General features: G+C 37.7%; 1 protein-coding gene across 1 annotated transcript; it reads left to right on the top strand.

Moving 5' to 3' along the window:
• Positions 1–1095: 1095 nt before the first annotated feature.
• Positions 1096–24171, top strand: PAXBP1 (PAX3 and PAX7 binding protein 1; the record flags this gene model as incomplete). The annotated part of the gene is made up of 16 exons (XM_010173919.1): positions 1096–1224; positions 2914–3090; positions 4428–4649; positions 5269–5372; positions 6212–6432; positions 7371–7560; positions 12452–12575; positions 14947–15046; positions 15495–15610; positions 17640–17839; positions 20312–20456; positions 20616–20737; positions 21521–21597; positions 21864–21930; positions 23511–23657; positions 24017–24171. Coding segments are annotated over 16 exons (2296 nt in total), but the record flags the coding sequence as incomplete, so codon positions are not given.
• Between the last annotated feature and the right edge of the window lie 386 nt (positions 24172–24557).

The raw sequence follows: 24557 nt of genomic DNA, 5'->3' as shown, positions 1-24557 counted from the left end.
TGGTGTCCCAGGTTGTGTCATACAGTCTCTTGTCCTGGCAAACTCCAGGTGAAGCCAGTGGTGTTTTGTTGCGGAGTTAGTTCATCTAGCTGTCCACAAGGTTTATTAGATTAACCTTCACAAGTAGTGGAAAAAGTGTTTGAGCAGTTTCTGGACCGCAGCTTTGGACAGAATCCCATAGTTGTGTTTGTACAGCGCTTCAGCTGGTAATGCTGCTGGATTCCAGCAGGTACTGCAGTCGTTAATTGGTCCAATCGCACTTAGATAATTTGGTTAAGGATAATAGCTGTTATGATCAAAAATAATGAAAAAACACTCCTCAAACTCCAGAGTTTGTTGCATCCCAGTTCAGGGTGAATAAAATGAGGACCTTATTTTTGTGATACCTTTTGTCAGCGGGAGAGTAACTGTGCATTTTGAATTTTCTTGGAAGGAATTCTTTTTGTGATCACTGGAACTTGGATTCTAAGACAAGTGATCTGAAATCTTGACAGAAATACTGGAAACATGGAATTACACTATAGACTTAAAAAACAAACAAACCCTTGTGGATTTTCTACATCAAACTTTGTTCTGTGCTATTTAGTTCTTCAACTACGTATTTTATACCTTTTGGTAGATATTAGTGCTGCAGGCATTTAAACTGGTAGCACAGCCAAAAGCAGCCATTTCTTTGCTCATTAGTCTTGTATTTGTGTGGCTGTGAAAAGGCTGTTGACCCAAAATGTTGGGGCTTCATGTCATTTTCTTCCAAATTCGTGGTCATAGTGAAGGATCAGCTGTTTTTTGTTTGTTTGTTTGTTTGTTTTTAAAAGATTACTACAGTCAGATTGTGTAACTTTGGCCTTGCTGTTCCCTGACTGTGCTGTGAGCAGGATGAGTACGCTTGAAAATGACTGCAAAAAGACGAGGTAGACGTGAGTCTACCTGAAAGGATATGGGACTAGTTTTGTTGCAACAGTGCAAATGTAAAGTCACGTTAAATTGTGTTACTAGTGGCATTTGTTAATTACTAAGTACAAAATTAAGAGATTTAATAGGTCAGTATACTTCTTGGCAGGTCTAATGTGATGTTTTCCAACTTCTCTTTTAAAGAAACTGAAGAAGTTTTTAAGGTGAAGAAATCAAGTTACAGCAAAAAGATTGTAAAACAACTGAAGAAAGAATACAAAGAAGATCTTGAAAAATCAAAAGTTAGAACAGAGGTCAATTCTCCAACTGATGGTAACTGCAAAGCTAATAGTAACTTTTGTAGTGGAAAAGATGGAGTATTGTAAATACAAATTACCTGTTTTCAGGATGAATTGTTAGTCTTTAGAAGATTTAGCATTTGGAACTGAAGTAAAGCATGCGCTGAATGTGTTCATTTGAACCTTACAAATGCTGTTCTGAAGCTGGTTTTGATTCTTTCTCATGTGGATTTGAGTCCTTTGAGTCTTGCTCCTGTGGAAATTAACGTAGAAGGATGGAATTCCTCAACTACATATATGCTTGTCAGTAGACCTCAGTAGATTCTATATTTTAGGTCTGTTTATGTTGGATGAGTTTCTTCCTATTGAATTAGGAAGAAAGTAAATTAGTTTAGAGCTGTGTCTGGTGCTTATCTGACAGAATGTGTCCTTGTAACGCATCTTCTTGAAAAGGAAGGTTTTGGGCTGAGCAGAGTGGTGCTCTTTGTTATTAAGTAAATTATTCAACAGCTGTTTCAGGACTTGGACCTTAGAGTAGACTTGATGATTAAGATGATGGGATGGAGGTGTTGGAGCAGAAGGATCTTTTAACAATGTCCAGTCCTCCAGAGCTTGGAATAGAGCCTGGGATTTCAATTTCATTGTGCTTCTGCAGTTGGTTTTTGGGAAGCTCATTGGTAAAGTGTTATGTTCCTTTTTGAGTTAGGTTTTTTGTGTAGAGCAATAACCTACACTGCTATGAACACAAGCCAAGAGGCTTATAATCTAAAGATTGCAGTGGCATACCTGAAGCATATGAGAGTTGAACACGGTCCCATGCAGAAAATTGACTGGTTTTAAGTTAAATTAGACTTTTAAAATCTTAAAGATGTTAAAAAGGCTTTGTCTGCATTTTAAAACCCCACAAATTCTTTCTTATTCAAATCATAAGTTGCCTCTGCAGTGATATGGGGCATGAGCAAAACCAGAAATTAGCATTTCTGTGGCTAATATCCAGGTGATCTGGGGAAACCTGGATCTCAATTCTTGCCTTTGTCACAAAGGTCCTTTAAAAATTGCATTTTACACATGGCTAGTGTGTGCTTATTTTCTGTTTGTGCGTTTTGCAGTCCCTGTGGTTGGTTTGGTTATAGTGCAAAAACCTTGGGGCTGCTTCTGAGTCAGTATTCTGGATTCTTTAGACAAATGCTAGAGTCTAAAAACTCAAATACGTGCAACTTGGATTGGATATCTGGATTTAACATGCATTTTTTTTAATAGAATATTTGTACCTTCTGCCTGTGTCTGTATGTTACCCACCTAATGTAGGGTGATGTTGCACCCAGCCTAAGAGGAAAATGAAGGGGTTCTTTCGAAAGGAGTCTGTTCTTGTGGAAGGATTTGGTGTAACACAGGCAGTGCTTTCTCATTACATATGTAAGAGGCTGTGCGAAGGTTGCACGTGCAATCTGAATTATTGAGTTCCTTTACTTTTTTAATACGTAGCAATATGTGTGTAGAATGTTTAGTGGTTGTTGGGGTGTCTGCTTTCTCAAATTTTATTTTGAGAGGATGTCAGTTACTTAATCACAACTAAGAAGGTGTATTTTACTAGATACTCAAACGATAAAATTATCATTTAACATTTTCATTGGATTTTTACTTTGGGTTGTTAGACCTTAAAAAAATTCTTCTGAGCGATCTTTTTAAGAAGAGTAAAATATGGGCTTTGTTGTCTTACCAGTCGATCCACCGCTAGAAAAGACAGGACAGATTAAGGATATAGGTCAGGAAGATGGGACTGCAAACAGTGAGCATGGTGAAGAAGAAATGGAAGTTGAAAGTGAGAAGGAAGAAGAAAAACCAAAAGCCGGTGGGGCTTTTTCAAGTGCTCTGTCATCACTGAATGTTCTCCGCCCAGGTTGGTTATTGTAATGTGTCTGATATGTTAACAAATGCTTTAGCTGGCTTTTACAGCAGACTAATGTATTTCAGAGGTTAAGAAATATTTCCCAGCAGTATATCCAGCATCTGAGAATTCAGGAAATTGCTATTTTCCAAAGCTGTTCAATTTTACAAGCCATATGAGAGACAGTGTTTTACTGCAGAATGCTTCATCCTGATGTTAAAATCAGGAATTTGTCTCTCAAAGTGATGACAAACTGTAAGAAAATACACATTTGGAACAGTTGACAACATTAATTTTAACTGCTTTCAATTAAAATTCTATCATTAGTTTGAATGTCTCAGTTACTGGTCTGTGAGGCATCTCAAATGTTTTCCTATCTCATTTTGTCTGTTGAGGTTCTAGTCACACCCTGAAACCAAAGAAATCAGTCTGAGAAAGTATTTTTGAAACTAGTGTACTAATTGTTAGCTAACTCATGGTAGCCTGCTCCCCAAATAGAAGATGGATGTCCTGGGGCCACAGACTTGGCCATGTTTCAAGGGAAAAATGATTTCCTAGTTGATTCACAAATAATTTTTCCTTTTAGGGGTAATTGCATAGTGGTGTGATATGTATGTTACTGCATCTTTAAAGATACTGCTGACTGGAATAGAGTATCTCATGTCAAGTATAAAGAGCATCTGATATTTAATGTTTTGAGCATGCCTGATCAAAGTAGTGGTAAAAACTACTGATGTATCAAAAAATTTATTTGGGGGGACCATTCTTTATATAACTTATGTAAGTTGCATTAATTTTGTGCTAGGGATTTTAGATTTTTAAACTAGATTGCTTTTCTTGTGTCTCTTTGTACAGTTTTCTCATATTAGCTTTGTCTGGTTTGGTGTCCTCTTAATCTCTGAGCTGCCATCATCTGTTGAAATTGCAGATTTTTTGTTTTTTCCCCAAAAAATAAGAAGAGTTGGAAGCAATATCAGAGCAGGAAGTGACACAGTCAAGAACCTTGTTTGCTTTCTCCCTTTGCAATAGTCAGCTCCTTTAAAGGGCTTTCTCTTCTTTAGGAACATTTCACATAGGAACAGCAGGTTATGTATTGTTATGGTATTTGAGCTGCTGGAAGCAGAGACAAACTTTTGGGGAAAGATCTCAGCTTTGGGGGTTTCTGGTCAGAAAGTTTGCATGTGCAGCTTATAAGTTGCTTGCAGATGTTTCTGTGAGTGTGGATGTCTTCCCTTCACGTTTTTTTTCTGTTTGCAGAGATTATTTGCTAGAGTGGCAGAGATGAGTAATAAGAGGTCAGAATACCTGTTTTGTTGCAGTTGTTTAACGGTGCAAACGTCTGTCTCTAGGAGAAATTCCAGATGCTGCTTTTATTCACGCCGCTAGGAAAAAGCGTCAAATGGCTCGTGAACTTGGAGACTTTACACCTGTTGACAGTGAACAAGGTAAAAGCCGCCTTGTTCGAGAAGATGAAAATGATGCCAGTGATGATGAAGATGATGACGAGAAGAGGAGGATAGTTTTTGCAGTGAAGGAAAAATCCCAAAGGCAAAAGATTGCTGAGGAAATAGGTAAAACCTTTTTAGAAGGATAGCTGATAAGCATTCACGTTGTTTTCACTGCAGGTGCTCCCATTCAACATTTTTAAGCAACGTAGTTTTCAAACAGGCATGAATCTGGAGTTGTGTTCCATTTCTAAGGAAAAGTACTGTATAATAGAATCTGCCTATAAAATTTTGAGCACAAACTATGTTCCTGTGCTTAGAAACATCTCTACTGAGTCTGGTAGAAACTTACACTGAGGATCAATTAGTATTGTTTTGTTCCTGTTCCTTGGTTTTTGAGGAAGTATATAGTTGTGAAAATAAAAACATTAGTTCTTTGTTATAGCATTCTTCTTGCTGACAAGCAGGTAAAATAACCTTTTGGAAAAGGAGGATTAGTAAGACTTACGGGATTTTAACATTAGAGGGTTTTACCAGCAGTTACTTGTGAATTTACCTATTGGATTTTTTAAGTGGAACCTCTGTGATAATTCACAGGCTAGCATCCTTAATTCCTCATGAAGAGGAAAGCAGGATGTGCTGAGATGTTCCCATCAAAGCATGGTCTCTCAGGTTTTTGAACTCGTGGCCCTTACTATGAATAAGTTATCTTCTCCTTTTTGTTACCTGTCTGTTCTACTCTAAGGTATTGAGGGAAGTGATGATGAAGCACTGGTGGCAGGGGAACAAGATGAAGAACTCAGTAGATGGGAGCAAGAACAGATACGGAAAGGAATCAACATACCTCAGGCATGTATTTACTTGTGAACTCTGGTTTGTTTCTGCATATATTGGCTAAATCTGTTACAAACTTGAGTAGTTTACAGAAGGCTGTTTCATCTGAGGAGTGTGTTAACTTCTGATACTTTTTAAAGTGAAATGAGAGGCCAGATTTTAAGCATCCAGTGGTATCCATTTAATTAGTCTCTCTGTTCTGGGTAGATGCTGATTGTTGTCCTGTTAACCAATATTTATTTGCAGCCTAAAATAGAGCTGGAATAATGCCACTTTGAAGAGACTTCTGTTCTTGTTTATCATAGGGCTTGTAGAGTCTATGTAAACAGGAGTGTTTCTTTGTTGCTTCTATATCTAATGTTGCAGCCTAGACTTGGAATTTGTAGCAGGTTGTACTGTACATTGTCTCTGCGTTCATAGTGAAGTTGCCACTCAGTTGAAGAGCATAATTTGTTGGGGTTTTTTTAAAACATTTCATCAAAATCACAAGTAAACACAGTGACTCTTAAGAATCTACGTCATTCTATTAAATAGTCTTAGCAAAATCTAGTATAGTCCCAAACACTTGGTTATTGTAGGAGTTACAGGCTGGTTAAAATTGTTATTTAGTAACTCGTTACAAGTATAAATATTTAGAATGATACTATGAGTTTCTCTGTTTAGGAAGGTGCTTCTGAGGGAATTTTTCTTCCACCTTAGGTGTTGGAAGTTCTGCACTTAAATCCCCTGGATAATTACATTTTGTAAATGTACCTGCCTACATTTTTCACTTTATAACATTTGAGATATGAAAGAAAATGTTTCTCCTTTCTTTAAAGTCTAATTTAGTACAATTGCATTTCCTTTTCCGTTAGGTTCAACCAAATCAGCCTGCTGAAGTGAATAATCTGTACTACCAGAACACATACCAGACACTGTCTTATGGTTCATCATATGGCATTCCATACACTTACGCTGCGTATGGATCATCTGAAACCAAGTCTCAAAAAACAGATAACACAGTTCCTTTCAAAACTCCCAGTAATGAGATGACTCCTGTTACTATTGATTTGGTAAAGAAACAGCTTAAAGACAGGTAGGACAGACCATCTTTTTTAGACTTAAAGACCTGTCCCCTAGCTTTCTGTTCCTCAGGCGTCTTTTAGTCTCGGTGAGCAAACACAGAGTTTCATCGCTGGAAAAGTACTGACTGACACATCCATTAAAAAAAAAAAAAAGGGCAAACAAAAAATGCTCAAAGTGAAGATGACATTGACACTTTGTTCGAAAATCTCCTTGGATTGCTTCTCTGGAAGTGAAGCTTTAAATGTGAGCCCATTGATCTTGTTGAAGACAGGTCTGAGTTGCATCTTCTGGACGCTGCGCAGTCTTATAGTCAAGAATTGAAAGGCCAGTGAGGTGTTTAGCTTGTCAAGTTGCATTATTTTAAACTGTGAATCAGATTTTTCCCCTTCAGTAGATAAAGTGACATTTAAATTTTAGTGTTTGGTTTAAACACTGTAATCTGCTTGTCAGGTCCACAAAAGGTCCTACTGAATGAACAACCCAATTGCAGTGAGAAATAATTTGTAATGAACATCTTGCACTTTACATGGCTTCAAAATTGGTTTGTATGCCCCTTGTAGGGTTACAACCTTTGACAGTGAGTCAAGTTAGTAAAGGAATAAAAGTGCTTTGTATATGCTGTAGTTCTCCCTTCCCCCAAACCAAAAGCTTTCCTACCAGTTTTACTTTAGGGCCAGCCTTGCACTATTCCAAGTTCTGTCAACTCCTATAAAAATTCGTGGGAGTGGGCAGTGTAATGCACTCAGCATAGTCTAGCAAATTAATTTAAACCATTAGCCTTGCTGTTTATATAGAGAAGGGGAGAAAGTGACAAATGAGAGTGAGAGTATGTCTTTGCAGTATTTCCCATATGTGGGCTTGGTACTTGCACTGTCTGTTTAATATCTCAATGGTCTGAAATATCCAGACTTCTGGATGTAAATTTGCTATTTATCCGTTGCCCTTCAGGTTGGACTCTATGAAAGAATTGCACAAAGCTAATCGTCAGCAATATGAGAAACATCAGCAAAGCCGAGAGGACTCTACCAAGGCAATTGAAAGATTAGAAGGGTCTTCTGGGGGTATTGGTGAACAGTATAAGTTTTTGCAAGAAATGCGAGGGTATGTCCAAGACTTGCTTGAGTGTTTCAGTGAAAAGGTAAGGATGCAAAAACATTCATCTTTTTTCAAAAAAAAAAAATTAAAAAAAAAAAATAGGGACTTAATACATGCCAAACACCACCACATCTCCCTCTGTTTTTGAAAAAAGTCCCCCAAGAACATATTCTTCTAAAGGTTTGGTTATTTGAGGGTTGAAAAGATAACTTTTCATCATGCTAAGCTGGTTATCAGAAACTTCTCTTTCACGATGTAAGCAATCGCTGATTTTAGATTGCCTAAAAACACTCTGAGGTTATATGTCTCTAGGATTTTGATAGATATTCTGGCATTTCAACTTGATACAGATGCTGCTTTTTACTTGTGGTGGACTGAATTACAACATTACTAGTTTCTGGGATGGTTTATGAACACAGTAGCAAAGACTTGTATTTTGTGTGTTGTTATAAACTTCCTCCTGCCAGGCAGTTTCACATACTTCGTGTTGCTCTAGTGTCTGAAGGAGGGCAGTTTTAAAACTAGTTTAGCTACCTCAAGACACCCAAACTTAAAAATATACTTCTCATGTTGTGCAATAATTTTGTATCAATCTAGCTTGAAAATGTAGTCTTTCTTTCTTATGTTATTTATTACATTTTAATTACTTTGTTGTAAATACAACAAGAGCTCCTGGGAAAAAAAATATATTTATTTCTAGCTATTACACACAGGAGCTGTAAAATTCAGTCAGCAGTACTTATGCTATTTCTTCATTGTCTTCTGACTTGAATACAATGGTATAGTATCTTCTTGATAAGTTAGCTGTCACAATTACTTCAGTGGTTGAAACTACTGCTTACCTAGCTTGTTAGGTGTGGGATAGGAATATAAAAGCATTTTGGTTGCTAATTGGTTAGACATTAATTGCCCAGCATTAGTGGTATTGGGAGAATCCCATCTTGAGTCCTTCAAGCTGAATAGCTATGCCATGAACAAACCCAGGAAGTGTGGATCAGTTAATTCACCCAGCTGATTGATTAGTTACAATAGATACTGCTCACTGAAGAGGCAGTGTTCCTGAGTCGGTATTGGCATTAGCTGTTGGCAGGTAATAAAGGTACTTTTCTTCGTGGCTCTGTCAGTGCTGGTTGCCCAGATGCCTAAATTTTCCTACTTAAAGATAACTCTTTATATTCTTTCTCTTGAGATAAATTTGTATTTCAGAAAAGTTAAATACCTGTATCTCTATTCAGCATTTGCTTTCGGAAGACCTCTTGTTAAATTTCTTTTGTGATGACTATAGCCCATCTCTGGAGGTTCTCTTTGATAGCCCATGCTGTCTTGTTCAAATATTTTCTTTAAACAAATTGTTTTAGATGCACCATTCCGAGCATAAACCAAGACTTTTAGTCTCTCAGATTTTGTATAAACTAGGAAAACTTACTGTTAAGTGATAGTGTAATGATTTCAGTTCAGTTTGTAGGAAGGTTATTGTCCTATCTAGCTGTACGAAATGAATTCCAGCTGTTACACAGCAAATTAGCTGCAGATAATTTAACAAACAGGCTTGTTGAAGTTGCTTTCTTACAATATACCTTTGCTTTCCTGGTAGTTGGTCTTTTTAAGATTCTACACCTGGACACGTTTCTTCCCTTTCCTGCTCTCCCACTCTTGCTCCACCTGCCATGGCAGCCCATTGAACTCCTAAGCTGTGATTTTTATCATCTCATGCTTCTTAGGGGCATTCACAGAGTTTTGCTCTTTTCAGCTGGAGGCTGCTGCGGTACCTGTATGTACAATGAGTCTTAAATTTAGGAGGTGACATGGTCAGTTTAACAAGAGCATTTCATTTATTATGATCTCCCATATATTCCTCATTTATTTTGGCTGGATAATCTGTCTTGGAATTCAGTGCTTTCAGCATGACAAAAGTACTATCAAATTAAAAAACAGTAGCCCACAGGACACCGCAAAGTTTTCTAAAAAGGAGATGGGGGGAGGGGACAAAATGAAGTAATAAAATCAGGATCAGTTTTTATTTAAATGAAATAATGAAATGCAGCAGGACAGTAAATTCTTCTTAACTTTTGAGTGTAGTGATAAATTGCCTTCAGCTTTTTTGTAGAACCTGTGGCTCTGGCTCTTCATACTTGAAGTGTGTGTGTTTATAATATATAATGTATATAGTTGTTATGATTATAATCTACATAAGCATATAAAATGTGTATCCATATGTGTAATAACAATATTGTGTGTATGTATGAATAAGGGCAGTTAAGGGCAATTAATGACAGAACAAAGGGAAATGGGTTTAAACTGAAAGAGGGGAGGTTTAGATTAGATATTAGGAAGTTCTTCACTGTGAGGGTGGTGAGACACTGGCACAGGTTGCCCAAGGGAGTTGTAGATGCCCCCTCCCTGGAAGTGTTCAAGGCCAGGCTGGATGAGGCTTTGAGCAACCTGGTCTAGTGGAAGGGGTCCCTGCTGATGGCAGGGGGGTTGGAACTGGATGATCTTTAAGGTCCCTTCCAATCCAAACCATTCTATGATTCTGTGTATATACACATACATATATGAACACTTGCCCTAAATGTGTATAAAGCTAGGTCCATCCCTATCCTTACAAATATGATGCTTTGATGCTTTCTCTTTATTTTATTAGGACTGGTCATAGTTATTAGTCATATTCACATTGGTACTGATCTGAATCAGAAAGCGGTTTGCTGAAGAGCAACTAATGGGTTCATAATAGACTTGTCTACTCCAAAAGATTCCATTCCCTTAGAGTTTTATTGTTTGTCTGTTGACTTCGTTCTGGTGACCAAAACACATCATCATCAATTAGACTTTCTTCCTCCTACTATCTTATTTCTGCATCTCTTCACCATGCTCAACCCTTCGCAGCCCCCAACCAAGCAAAACCATTTTGTTTGCGTTGTGCTTTGAAGAGATTCTGAATATTAGAAACACTTTGCTCGTTGGTAAGGTGCAGTGGAGAGTACAATAAGGCAGCTGTTAAGCAAATGTTAGAAACAGGCAATAGAAATATCAAATCTTCTATGTTTTGGGGATTTTTTTTCCTATAAATGATAAAACCAGTGGAGTGGAAGATGCTTGCATGATTTCCTTCACAAGTAATTACTGTCAAAATTACGCTTTCTGAGAAAGCTAGAAAGTGATAATGGTGTCTTTAGATCTTAAATGTAGGAATATACAAGGGATACAGAAAGATTAAGTTGTTCTGAGTGTATCTTTGACAGTACAGTTAGATGAACTGTTATTTCACCTGCAAAAGCATATTATCAAAACACACTGTCAGAAACGGGGACTGTAGGTTAAAATTATCCTTGTCATCAAATGCTCAAACAGGTTTCCTGTTTTCCTCTTACACTGTTTACAGTGAAAGTGAAGAAAAAAATCCCAAACCACTGCATTTAAGGGACTGACCAAACAAAACACAATGAATGAGGGCTGTAACTTTATAGCAGTGAAATTGTCAGTCACTCATCAACCCCAGTATTTATTATAGAAGAGTAACGGCTTCGAAGTTCATTGTGTTTTAAATGGGAAATATTTATAGTGGATTCATGTATCTGAGTAGCTGGGGTTTTTTAATCCTGAGCCAATTGTAGAAAGAACTTCTAGGGATGCTTTGAAAAATGTTCATTTAACTCCTCAATTTTCGAATTCCCTTTACACACTTAAGAGAAGAAGCTATATTTTCTATGGTAAACTGTAGCAAAACTAGTATTTTTAAAAGTTATTTGTGTTTTCAAAATCGTCTTAAATTCCAAATATACACTTCCAGCACTGGCATATTCCCTCCCCCTATTTCTCTCTACTCTGTTTTCTCCTAAGAAAGTTGTACGTATTTTGAGTTCGTGCGGCGTTGCTTTCATTTTGATCCCTGTAGCCCAGTTTATACCACAAAGAGCTAATATTTTTTTCCTTTTAGTATTTCCTCTGATGTATGTGCCAGTCTCAGCTGAAATGGCCCTGTAGCTATAATCTTATAATCTACGTTTTACTGGAGGAGGTTCTTTAATAGCTGCTGAGTCACATTCTAAGTTACAACAGGAAACAATTTCCGATTTTATCTTTTGTTTTGAAAAAAAACCTTAATCCTGAATGGTAGGCAGCAATGAAATATTTATGCTAAAAGAGAAGACTCTGGACTAAGCGTATGTCTCGGAGGTAAGGAGGATATGGCTTAAGTGTTCATACCAAAAAGACTTGCCTTTCCAAATTAAGAGATTGTGAAAAATTCTGGTTTGCATTTGATTATTTATAATAATCTAATTTTAACTTGTCCTGGGAAATAAGTTTTTGCAAAAGTGAGCAGTGAATCTGCTATTTAATGTCAGGAAATTCCTAGTCGTTGTAACATCATCTGTTTTGTTACAGTTGCTACTGAAATTTAGTCCACTTTAAAAATAAAAAAAGAAAAAAAAAAAAGTGTCAGGTCTGATGTGACTTAAGTCTGTATTGTTCAAAGTTTATATTTAATGCATAATTCACACAAATTGTGCCATTTTAATGTTTATGATAGGCTAGAGTAACATTTTACTGATTCGAATGACCTGTTGACATAACACGCTTAAGCAGCGTTTATTGCATCTCAGTAATAGTAACACACTGGGTAGAGAAAACAAGAGTACTTGAAATAACATTTCACGCTCTCTAGAATGGTTGTCTGACTGTGTAGACTCATTCAGTCAACAGAAGTTACTTTCAGAATGCTGTTGCTGCGGTTGAAAGCTGTCAGCATTGTGAAAGGCATGCATTGTCTTCACAGTGAAAGATTTACTGCTCCAAATGATACAGATGGGTAAAAGGAAACAATTTGTGCTGCTAGAAGTACAGTGGCAGCGTTATGCTTCGGAATAGTATGGTACCCCAGAAACTAAGCACCTGAAGAATTTGATATTACGTAGTGTGTTGTATTTTTACAGGTGCCTCTGATTAATGAACTTGAATCTGCAATGCACCAGCTGTACAAACAGCGAGCTTCCCGCCTTGTCCAAAGACGACAAGATGATATTAAAGATGAATCTTCGGAGTTTTCAAGCCATTCAAGTCAGTCCATCTTGAAGGTTTTTATTATTCATTAAACAACCTTGTTTACTTAGTATGGCATAATTTAAATGTAAATGTTTAAAGTACGGCTGTTATAAAGTTTTTCCTGACTCTTGAGATAGGTAGAAGCGAGCTTAGATAAAAGTTTTCTAATCTGTTTTGTTTTAAACTCAAAGCCACTCTAACTCTGACTTGCCTTTCTGTTTCTTGCCTCTCCTTTCTGTTGCTCTTAACTATATTTTCTCTTTCCTAGCACTGAAAGTGTATGCATGGTGGCAGTGGTAATTTTGGTGACTCCAAATTTTCCTCTTATGTCAGGACTTTTTTTTTTTTTTTTTTTTTTTTAAACCTCCTTGAATCTGTAATTTTCCTGTAACATCTACAGTTAACTCTGTACAAAGCCATGAAGCACTGTGCTGGAGTTGACTTCTGTCTAAGGCTGTATTTTGTAGGCAGCATAAGTATTTCATTTCAGACACTTAACTGGTAAAGCTAAAGAACTGGAAGAGACTGTTACCATTCTTAAAGATCAGACTAATACTGACCCTATATGAGATACAGCTTAAAATTAGCCAGTTAAAATACATACTTACTGTGAGTGTGTGGATGGGGGATTCTCACTGAGGAGTTTTCTTCTGGTGATTGCTCTTCAGTATGTTGTAAAGTATAAATGTTAACTTGGATGGAAATATACGTTCCTTGGAGGAGGTTTTATTCGGCACGTTAAGCGACAGGTAAAATACCATATTAATAGTAGCTGTCTTCCTGCTTTGGAGAGCTTCCCATTTTTAAAAATGGCTTTCTTGGCTATCCTGTTGCTGACCTACAATCCTATAATAAATGCTATTTCCTGTTCTGTCATGATGTGTCCAGAGATGAAATTTTGTTAATACAATTAGAACTTCCTGAGGGTGATAAAGCATTAGGGCATCAGAGTTAGTCATCCCTTTATGGAGAGGAGGGCATCTGTATTCCCTTCAGGACTTTATTTGGAGCCTCAGGCATCACATGTAGGCCTTACAGTTTTACCATGAAAATGCTGTTGTGAGAACTAGAAACTTAATGTACTAGAAACACATTTCCTAAAAGAAGCTTAGAATGGATTATTTTAGACTGGAATTTAATGATGGGGAGGGAATAATTGTCATTGTCAAGGCTGGGTTTTAAAGGAAGATTTTTATATAGTATCTGAGAGCCTTGATAATGAATTTCACTGTGTTTGGAAATAGTTGTGTTCTGTTCTTCAAATGATCACAGAAACTAGGAATTGATGCCAGCCTTTAAGTTGATGTGTGTTGCAGACATAGACTATTTTCTTCATACAGTGTCAGAACACTAAAGGCTAGAAGTGAATTTAAGTTTGTCTTGACAACTTTTGCTTTACTTCTGCATAAAGACAAGTAGCTCAGCTTTGAAAAACATTTTTAAAAACTGAACACATAATGGCTTCAACTGTATGTTAAGGCTTTTGGTAGTTCTGGTATAGAATTGGAATACTGACACAGAGCATCATTAGGATTTTTAATGATGGATTTGTAAATAGATTTAGTTAGAACTTGTAAATTTACTCTTGAAATTTGGGTAGGCTTTTGTTTAAATTTTGATTTTATATTTTAGTGAGTGGGCTTGAGCACTGGCTAACATTCAATCCACTTTTAAAAATTTACCTGAAAAGGATGAACTGGAAACACTCTGGGGTCTATCTGCTGGTTGCTGATCAGCTTCACTGGTTAGCTGTGTTGTTTTCTATAATCAGGAACATCTATAATGACTTGCAGTTTAAGAGGAGGGAAGATGGTTTATTTTCCTGTAGATTTTGATGTGTTTAAAACTTTAGGCAACCTAAAGCATATAAACTTAGAAAACACTGACTAGAACTCTGAAATATCATGAATTCTTCCTCCGGGTAGGCAACCTAAAGCATATAAACTTAGAAAACTCTGAAATATCATGAATTCTTCCTCCGGTCACTCTTCTTTGCCTTTCTTTTTGTTAATTTTCTTTTCAAAAGATACATGGTGAACACGTTTATATAAGGAGCACTTTTTGTCTTGGAACATCCAACTTAAGCAATTTCTATTAAAACTGTTGACTTCTGTATAGTTGGGCACTGTTGTGTGAGGGACAAGAGTGAAGTATGGTGAAAACTATTTGACATTTAAGTGGAGATTTTTCCAAACTCCGCTATTTCCTCTTTTAACCTCTATACTTATGAATTCAGGCTTCTGGGTGCGTCTTTTTGAAAACTTTGACTTTCTACTTCAAATTACACTTAGTTTAAAGTAGGTAAAAAGGCTCTTATGAAACTGCCTGCAACATGTTTATATAATCACAGATGAACATTTTAATTTGCATCAATGTAATTTTACAGATAAAGCACTGATGGCACCAAATCTTGAATCTTTTGGACGAGACAGAGTGATCTATCAAGAACAAGTAAAGCGTCGGACTGCAGAAAGAGAGGCTAGAAGGTAGAGTACTAAGATTTCTTGTCCATTAGGAGTCTTTGCCTGCTTGCAGAATACAATTTTCCTGTGTGACATACTCATGTAAGCAGCAATATTTGCTTCTGTCCTGCAAAGGGAGGAGAACACTTAGACTGGTATGCTGGGCAGGGGTATTCCCATATATCCCAACTTACCATGCAAGTGTACAAAACAAGGCACCATTACATGATGGCAATTTCAAATCACTAAAAAAAAGCATAGTAAACCCTTTTCCTACCTTTATGGCTTCTGCTGATTTCCTTCATTATTTGAGGCAGGAACATAGTGGAGAGTTTGAGGTGGTGACATAGTGAAAGTTTTTTCAACCTGGATTTCCTTACATTAAAAGTTATGAGAAGCTTAGGTGCATCTGTTCATTGTATGGGGGGGGGGGAAGAAGTAAGAGCTGGTTTATACTGCTCGTCCTTTTCAGAACTCGTCGTAGACAAGCAAGAGAGCAAACTGGGAAGATGGCAGATCACCTTGAAGGCCTTTCCAGCGATGATGAGGAGACTTCAACAGATATTACAAACTTCAACATGGAGCGAGGTTAGAAAAGCTTTTGTACCTTCAGTGGGTACCAAGTCTTCCATCTAGTTTGTAACATGGTTTATAATTTTTCAAATAGCTGTATTACATGTGAAATTCTGAAAACCTCAGCGCTGTAGAAACCTTTTTTTGCTTGAAGTATCTTCTGAAGTTTTGTGTAAGCATCTGGAAATGCAGTGACAAAAGCTTTGTAGACTCTTGTTACAGCCTGGCAAACTTTGCAGATGACAGAAAACAGTGTTGAATGCAAACATTGCCGGAAGATCTTGTGGTACTGTCTTGATTTGAAATTCATCTGCAGTTTTATGATGGTTTGCTCAAAGTAACCTTTATTGTGCAATTATGCATAACCCTAATTATGCAATAAATGGGATAGTAATTTAAGCTAATGCCTCTAAAGCACTGGGAGAACTGCAAGAAACCTGAGATTTGGGGGAGTGTGGATAGTTTGATGGAACAGTCATCTTTTACAGCAGCAGTTAAAAGGCAAACAATTCCAGTAGTTACTGTGAAACCAGTAGCAAAGAAAGTATAACGTCACTGTAGTAATCCTGTTACCTTCTCATTTTGAACCTGATACAATTACCATTGTCTCCAATTAAAGATAATTTAATCAGGTTAGAAGAAATGTGGAGAAGGGGAGCAGCAAGGCTCACGTATATAGAATTGCTTTGGTTGTATGTGAGGAGGGATTAAACAGTTTTGGACTCTTCAGCTAGGAGAAAGATGTTGACTTTTCACAGTGTGAGAGCTAGTGGGCATAAAATGAAGTGATAGGATAGGTTTAAAATAAACAAGTCACTTCCCACAGAGTGTAATAAAAATGCCAAAGTCATTGCTGTAGGTGATTGTGGAGACTGAAGGTACGAACAGGTTGAAAAAGCAATTAGATGAACTGTCTAGCAGTTGGATCCTTCAGAAGGGCAAACAGTTTCCCCATCTTTAGTTGTTGGCTGATTTACCAAAATTACAGGTGCAAAGAGAGCTCATTGATAAACAAAGCAACTGCTTAGGGTTGTTAGGTGCTATAATTAACTTTACTAAGTTAAATTACCTAGATTAAAAATTCAGTGTGGCTGAATTACTCTTTGTAACTTGGCACTTTTATGTCTACAAAAGCCCTGTTTCTGAGTAAGTGTAGTATTTCTAAAGCTCATGTTATTCTGGAATCAGCAGTGAGCTATACAGAAGAGGGTTGCACTTTGGACCTGCTAACTTTATTTGTAGCATGTCTTCTTGATCTCAGTGTGAAAAGTGTGTTTATATGACATAATCTCATGTTTATTCAGTCCTGGCTCTACCTGCTGTGTATACTAGTTACGTTAGTTGTGTACAGGTTACTACTGTAACTGAACATTTAAAACTATGGCTACAGCAAAAATGACTGATTAAAATGAAAATAATGCTGGGAAGCAGAAAAGATGAAGGGAAAATAATGTGTAGAGAAAAATTTTTGGACTGCATAGAATACTGGTACTGTAAATAGAAAAAAAACTAAGGAATGTGCTAAGGGCTTGCAATGGTTGCCCAGTGCTGACAGCCATGTTATGTTCAGTGGTTTAGCATGGTGTCTGCCAGGACCCTCTCTGTCTGAAGTGCCGATTCAGTGGCTTATCTGAGGTGCCCTCCTGCACTTGCACTTGGATGAGCACAGTTGGAGAATAATTTGGGTTGGAAGGGACCTGGAGATCAGCTGTTCCAAACTCCCATGTAGACCAAGGCCAACTTTGAAGTTAGATCACACTGAATAAAGCCCAATACATCACCAGTCCAATATCTGGTAACTGAAAATCATGGTATGAAAGGTTTAAAGCAAGTCCTGTGATAAAACAGTGTATTGGAGAGTACCCCTGTGCTCATGGTTTTATTGCTTTGTATATTTGAGGCAGAAGTAACAGAAGTTTTAAAGGTGATGGTTTTTTGGTTTTGTTTATAGGATTTAGCTTATGCCAGTGAGCATGAAAGTCATCTTGAAAGAGGTATTAAAAGAACAGGTAATTAACTTACTACTCTTTTTCTCCCCCACCAGATCGTATCTTGAAGGAATCCAGCAAAGTTTTCGAAGATGTTTTGGAAAGCTTTTACTCAATTGATTGTATTAAGTCACAGTTTGAAGCTTGGCGGTCAAAATACTTTGCTTCTTATAAAGATGCTTATATTGGCCTCTGTTTGCCAAAGCTGTTTAACCCTTTAATCAGACTTCAGCTGCTTATCTGGACTCCTTTGGAGGTAAGGTCCTCTTCAGGCCACTTTTACTTAAGCTTCTATATGGTGGTTCATTCACACTTCCACAGGGCAAAATAAATTGCACCTTTGCTTTGTACTTCTCGTAAATGCGTGTTTTAGGGATGAAGTTTAAAATGGGCACCTCTCTTGGCATGAAGCTTTTCTGGGAATTTTCTGAACTGCTGTCCTTTTTGTTCCCAGCAGGCCAGAGTTCAATTCAGCATATGCCAGTACCTTCTCAGTGACTGGTGTAGACCAAAAAGCTTCTTAAATAATACATTTAGGTTTTAAAAAACTTAAGAGAAAATTGTGATTCTAGAGATGTTGTTTCTTAAGAAGTGGAACTAAGAAGCCTGTTTTTATGTTGACTTACAACCTATGTCTCTACATTATACATCTTTCTTTCTCTCACCTACACATTCATGCACTGTAGAACTCTGGCTGGAAATTTCCAAGTCGTCCTCATAGTGCTCATTGCCCAGTTATTAGGTAGGGAACATGGGAAAAGCAAGACAGCATTGTTGAAACTTAGTATCTCTGGCACATGTTCACTGTCCAGCCTGCATATGTGTGCTGACAGGGGTAGTCATCAGGACAAACAGTTCAGGTCGCTTTTGACTCCCATTCTGTCTTGCTACCAGTGAAAGCTCTTGTGTAGTATTTCTGCTGCAGTCAAGTGCTTATTTTCACAGTACTGGTAGGATCTTTATTTTCACAGTACTGGTAGGATCTGAGGGCCACGAGGATGATCCAAGGGCTGGAGCACCTCTCCTACAAGGACAGGCTGAGAGAGTTGGGGCTGTTCAGCCTGGAGAAGAGAAGGTTCCGGGGAGACCTTATAGCGGCCTTCCAGTACCTGAAGGGGCTACAGGAAGGCTGGGGAGGGACTTTTTACAAGGTCAGGTAGTGATAGAACAAGGGGTAATGGCTCTAAACTGGAAGAGGGCAGGTTTAGATTAGATATTAGGAAGAAATTGTTTCCTGTGAGGGTGGTCAGACACTGGCACAGGTTGCCCAGGGAAGCTGTGGATGCCCCCTCCCTGGAAGTGTTTAAGGCCAGGTTGGATGAGGCTTTGAGCAACGTGGTCTAGTGGAAGGTGTCCCTGCTGATGGCAAAGGGGTTGGAACTGGATGGTCTTTAAGGTCCCTTTCAGCCCAGACCATTCTATGATTCTATCTTAATTTTTTCTGCCACGTTGGCTTTTACTGGGGAACGGGAGTGGGTCAAGGCACAGAGTGAGTGCAATTGCATAAGCTTGGGGGGGTTTTTTTAGGAAACTAGGCTAATAAGGCAGATTGTCTTTTTCCCTTTCAAAACTTAGCTCATCTACAGCACTGTCTGCAGATGTGTTGGCCTGTGTCACAAATGACTGAATCTCTCCTGTTTTTCGTAACTACTAAGAGAATATTTGTAGAAGGGGATCTTCTGTTGCCTCTGCTCTGATTGCAGAGGAAGGGAAGCACAAGTCTTCTTCAGAGAGCATTTAGAGTATTTAATTTCAATAAATGAGGGAAAATCTATGGAAGACATTCTCATTAAATTTAAAACTGGTTTTGTATAGTCTCCCTTCCCTCATGCTATTTCTATGTGAATTTCCAGGCTAACAAAACAAACTCCAAGTTAGTTGGAGACGTGGTACAGAATTCTCAAACCTAATTGCTTTCACTACTCTGTGTCACTGGTCCTGTTAAGCATTTTCTTAAGTTAGAAAAATGACAAGGCACTCATAAAAATACGTTTTTAATCCAGACAGGGTACTTTAATAATGCAGCACAAATGAACTATACTTATTACCACTTTTACCCTAATCTGTGAGCTTTTATTTGGCTCAGGTGTAATGAGAAGTTTAAATCTGTAGGGTAACAGCTGCCAAAAAAAAAAGCAGTCTTACTTCCACCATATTCACTTTCATTAGATCTAGTGATTGTGTGGTTGTAGAGTGAATTGGTCCATCCTCTCTCAGGGTTGGGTTGGATTGCATTGTCCATATACACTGATGTGACATATACACTGATGTCACTGTGGTGACATGATTAGTAGTGTCCAGGCAAAGAGGCAGAACACTTTCTTCACTTCTCAGGGATCAGGCTTGCCTGTGTTTTTTGAAGGAAGTAGTATGACTGCTTCAGAAGTAGGGGAGCCAAAGCAGGTGAAGCAATTTGCCCATCCTTGTGCCAGATTAAGAGTTTGTTTGGTCTTGAGGCACTGTATCTTTTTGTTGTTGTTATTTCCAGGGCAGATGAGTACCTGACACGTAGACAAAAGGACTAGATTTTCAAGTTCTTATTGTGCTCCAATGCTGCTTTCCCTGCCTGCTTAGCACGCTTGGTAGACTGTTTTAAAATAGTTCTGTTGTGTTTTGTGAGTGTATCATACTTGCATATATAATACTTTTTCTTTTCTTTTTTTTTTAAGTGTGTTGACTTCAAATCTCTGTTTAGGAATCTAACCTCAGTTCTTTCTTTTTTTATTAGGGCAAGTGTCGAGATTTTGAGACTATGTTGTGGTTTGAATCATTGCTGTTTTATGGTTGTGAAGAACAGGAGCAAGTAAAAGATGATGCTGATATTTCACTATTGCCTACCATTGTAGAGAGAGTTGTTCTTCCTAAATTAACAGGTATAGCCTTAGAATGAAAATGGGCGAAAAGGGGGGGGTGTGTGGAAGCTGATGCTGGTTTGTACTTTCAGATTTTACTGTTTTTAAATTATTACCTAACTGTCTTAGTACCTGTATTTGAGCATTTGCAAAGGGGAGTAATTCTTTAATCTCTTACAGTGATTTCTGAAAATATATGGGATCCTTTTTCTACAACACAAACATCTAGAATGGTAACAATTGTGCAGAAGCTCGTAGATGGATATCCTTCAGTGGTGAATGCAGAAAACAAAAATACCCAAGTAAGTTATTTGTTCTTAAATATCTTGCAGAAGTTAAGGGATTTGAATATATTTTTAATACACTGTACTGGAGAACACAGCATGCTCAGTGAGCAGCAAGAAAGAGAATTTTGCAATTATGTGATGCTCTGCAGTCGAGTTATGGAGAGTCAAGTACAGTGATAAATTAGGAGGAGGAACTCAGTGAAGTCTCCCCAAAATAAATGGTAGAGATAAAAAGAGATACCAAATGTACTAAGACTTGTTGGTCTGCAGTTTTGCTTTAAGGCTCAGCTGCATATAGTCAGGCACTTTTTTTTTTTTTTGTGGTCTTTGTAACCTTTTCAAATGTATTGCTTGAAATTTTATTGTTTTACTTGTCTTCTTTGAGTCCAGGAACTGATGTAATGAGTTCAGGTGCCGTAGCTAATGCAGTGTACGCGTTGGCTTTAGAATAATGGGAGGTTGGCCAATGTGCACATGTGTGGGGAAGTCAGCAAAAGATAAAAAATGCCAAAAGCCCTGACTTCACAGAAACTGATTGTGTAGCCAAGCTTAACCATAAAGTAATTCTATTGCCTTCAGTTTTTATTCAAAGCATCACATTTCAGCTCTGTTAATTATTGTAGGCTGCTTTAAAATTTTACTTATGTGTGTGCTTAGGTACGTACACCTTTTAGTGCTAGGGTTACAAATGTTCTTTGTTGCTTTGAAAATCAGTTTCTGAGTGGTTAACTACTAAGCAGTGCTTTGGACACTTAAAAAAAAAAAAAAACAAAAAACAACCAACCTTATCTGTTTCAGATGCTTTTAAAGGCATTGTTGCTAAGAATGAGGAGAACACTAGATGATGATGTATTCATGCCCTTATACCCAAAAAAGTAAGTTTGCTTTCAACTATGGTGTTAAACTTCTATTAGCAAGTTGGTGTCTTCTGCCCGTAGTTAACAGGGGTGTTTTTTTCCCAATATGGTTCACTGGCTGGTTACAGGTGATCTTTTGTTATCATGCTGACAGGATTTAGCAAAGACAAGCAGGATGGAAGGGAATATTTGTAGAAATTATCTGTGTGTGGGAAGGAGGAAGCCAGCAAACTCCAGCCAGACGTGGTCTTGGTTGCTTATTAAAGAAATCTCTTACTTTCCAGCATCTTAGAAAACAAGAACTCTGGTCCATATTTGTTTTTCCAACGTCAGTTTTGGTCCTCTGTTAAGGTAAGTCAGTAAATACATCTGGTAAATCTTTGATCTAGACAGTGTAGCAATAAAATCCTCTTCAGATTTTTGGAAAATGGTGGGTGGAAACTGCTTTAACTTTATTTGAAAGGACTCTAAATTAGGTTTCTTAGTCTTTGATAATGCACTGTGCCCTCTTCAAAAGATTGCTGAAGGAAAGCACCATCATTTTAACTTGTACATTGTTGGTTTACTTAGCGTACTCAGCTCATTTTTTTTAATGTCATTGTGCTTGTCAGAGTAAAATATGCTGCTTTTATTTCACTTATGTGGGAATGAGCTAGCTTGGTTTGTTGGGTTTGGGGTTTATATATATATATATGCGTGTGTGTGTGTGTGTGTGTACATGTATATATATGGTATCAGAATCTTCACAAAAATAACTTGTCCCCTTTTGGAAAGCATACTGCTCCTTATAAAGTATAAGAGTATTTGTAATCTTAGTTTAGTTGAAACTGTAAAGAGCATAAAAGAAAAAGTCTCTGTGTGTGGAATGTGCAATACAGTTTGCAAAGGTCTGTAAGAAGCTATGACTGTTGTAGTTTATTTGCAATGAAAGGCTATGAGGAAAATTAACTCCCAGCTGAACAGGAAACTAAAGTATGAGACCTGTGTTGGTTGAACTGCTGATCTCCATGATCACGCAAACAGAACTCTTATCTGGAATTTTCTGTTTAAATTGCAGCAGTGAGGGAGATTGTATTCTGAACTACTCTTTCAATAACTTCATTTACTTAAAATATTTGGCACTGAATTCTTTCTTATTTCACTTTGAAATAAAAGTCAACTTCTTAAATGCTGTCTAGAGGAAAAAAAATGCACAAAGCTCATTTATTAAAATGCTGTTGTTAAAAGTGAAACAGATCACTTATTTGATCTCTTTTCAGAGTGAAATTGCCTGCTTCTGGCAATATTTATCAGAGCCTGGGCAGCTTAGGAGTTTGCATGCTGTTAGCACTGTTTTATTTTAGGGAAGCATTAAAAATACAGCTGTCTTGCGCCAGCAAGTCAGTTACAGCATCACAGCTGAGCAGAAATAGAAGCTGGGAGGCAAGTGCTCATTTACTGTGTCCTCATGATCTGCCTCGACAGTAGACGCCTGTCTGCGCTGGTTTGTACGAGGCTGGCAGCAGTTCCCCACAGGCCGTACGTGGGGTGGGGAGTCACAGCTGTACAGCTGACTTAGCAGCCCTCCCCTGTGACACTTTCTGTGTCTCTTGAGTCACCATGCCTTGGAAATAAGGTTATGCTGACAGCGTAGCTGGGGATTGCATTGACAAGGGGGCTGTGGATTTTCTCTCATCTGGCAATTTTAGTTATTTTTTTCTGATTTCTTGTGCACAACATGAGCAAAGTTGAGGTGGTGGTTGTTGTATGGGAATTCTTAACACTCCAGGCTGGTACTTTATGGATTCTGAATAGTTTTGAAGCTAACAGAAAGCATATTTCCACTGCTTACCTTGGCCATGCTGTTGAAGAGGCTCTATCTAGAGTGTTTGATCAACTCCTTGGTTTCAGTACACTTTTAAATACTTATTTTTCCTGTGTTGTATTTTCAGTTATTAGGAAACTTTCTTCAGTGGTATGGAATCCTTTCAAACAAAACTCTCCAGGAACTGTCAATAGATGGTCTGCTAAATAGATATATTCTTATGGCTTTTCAAAACTCTGAGTATGGAGAGGACAGCATTAAGAAAGCTCAAAGTGTAAGTAAAATCAAACAATGTTTAAAACCACTTGTAATTCACAAATGTCAGCTGAAGGAAAAATGTAGATAAAATTTGAGGTTACCTATGAAATCTTGGATTTGATATCTCAAAGTTGTAATGTCAGTGAAAAAATATTATTTCTTTTTAATACACAAAGTAAAGAAAGAACCTTCTCTGGCCCATACCTGTAGGCTGTTTAGGTGTAGTGCAGGTTTCAGTGTTTTACTGCTTGAATTTTGCTTTTTTTTTTTTTTTTTTGGTAGGTTTCTCTTACCTGGCAGACTTCACAAATCATATTAGGTACCTTTTAAAATTTTGTTACACTTATTTAACTTTTTTTTTTCTGTTCTGTCTAGGTAATTGCTTGCTTTCCTAAACAGTGGTTCGCTAATCTAAAAGGAGACAAGACTATTTCTCAGCTAGAAAACTTCTGTAGATACCTTGTTCATCTGGCTGATACAATTTATAGAAACAGCATTGGTTGCTCTGATGTAGAGAAAAGAAATGCGAGGTAACTTATTCTGAGCGAATGCACTTGCAATTCGTATGCTCCGTGTTGTTTTGCTGATGCATGCAAACGTGGGTAGATATGTCTGTACTGCTGCATGTCTTCTGAAGCTTCTTTGAATTCAAACTTTAAAAATGTTACGGTATGGTAGATAGGGAGATGTTTAAGGTGTCCAGCAGCTGCTGGAAATCTTTTAAACATTTTACACTATTTATACATTTTACACTACTGCATAGTGTCACCAATTCTGGCAAAATTTGTAGCTACTGGTTCTGGACTGTTCTGCATTTTGAGCCTGTTGGTGATTCCTGCACAAGGGCTTCTAAATTACAAACTGTGCTTTTGTATACAGTACAAAAGCTGGCCACGCTTCTCTTGATGCAGCCCAG

Source organism: Antrostomus carolinensis, unplaced genomic scaffold (assembly GCF_000700745.2).
Source record: "Antrostomus carolinensis isolate BGI_N321 unplaced genomic scaffold, ASM70074v2 scaffold8048, whole genome shotgun sequence".
Taxonomy (NCBI): domain Eukaryota; kingdom Metazoa; phylum Chordata; class Aves; order Caprimulgiformes; family Caprimulgidae; genus Antrostomus; species Antrostomus carolinensis.
Note: the sequence above shows the minus strand (reverse complement) of the source record. Positions and strands in the feature narration are given on the sequence as shown.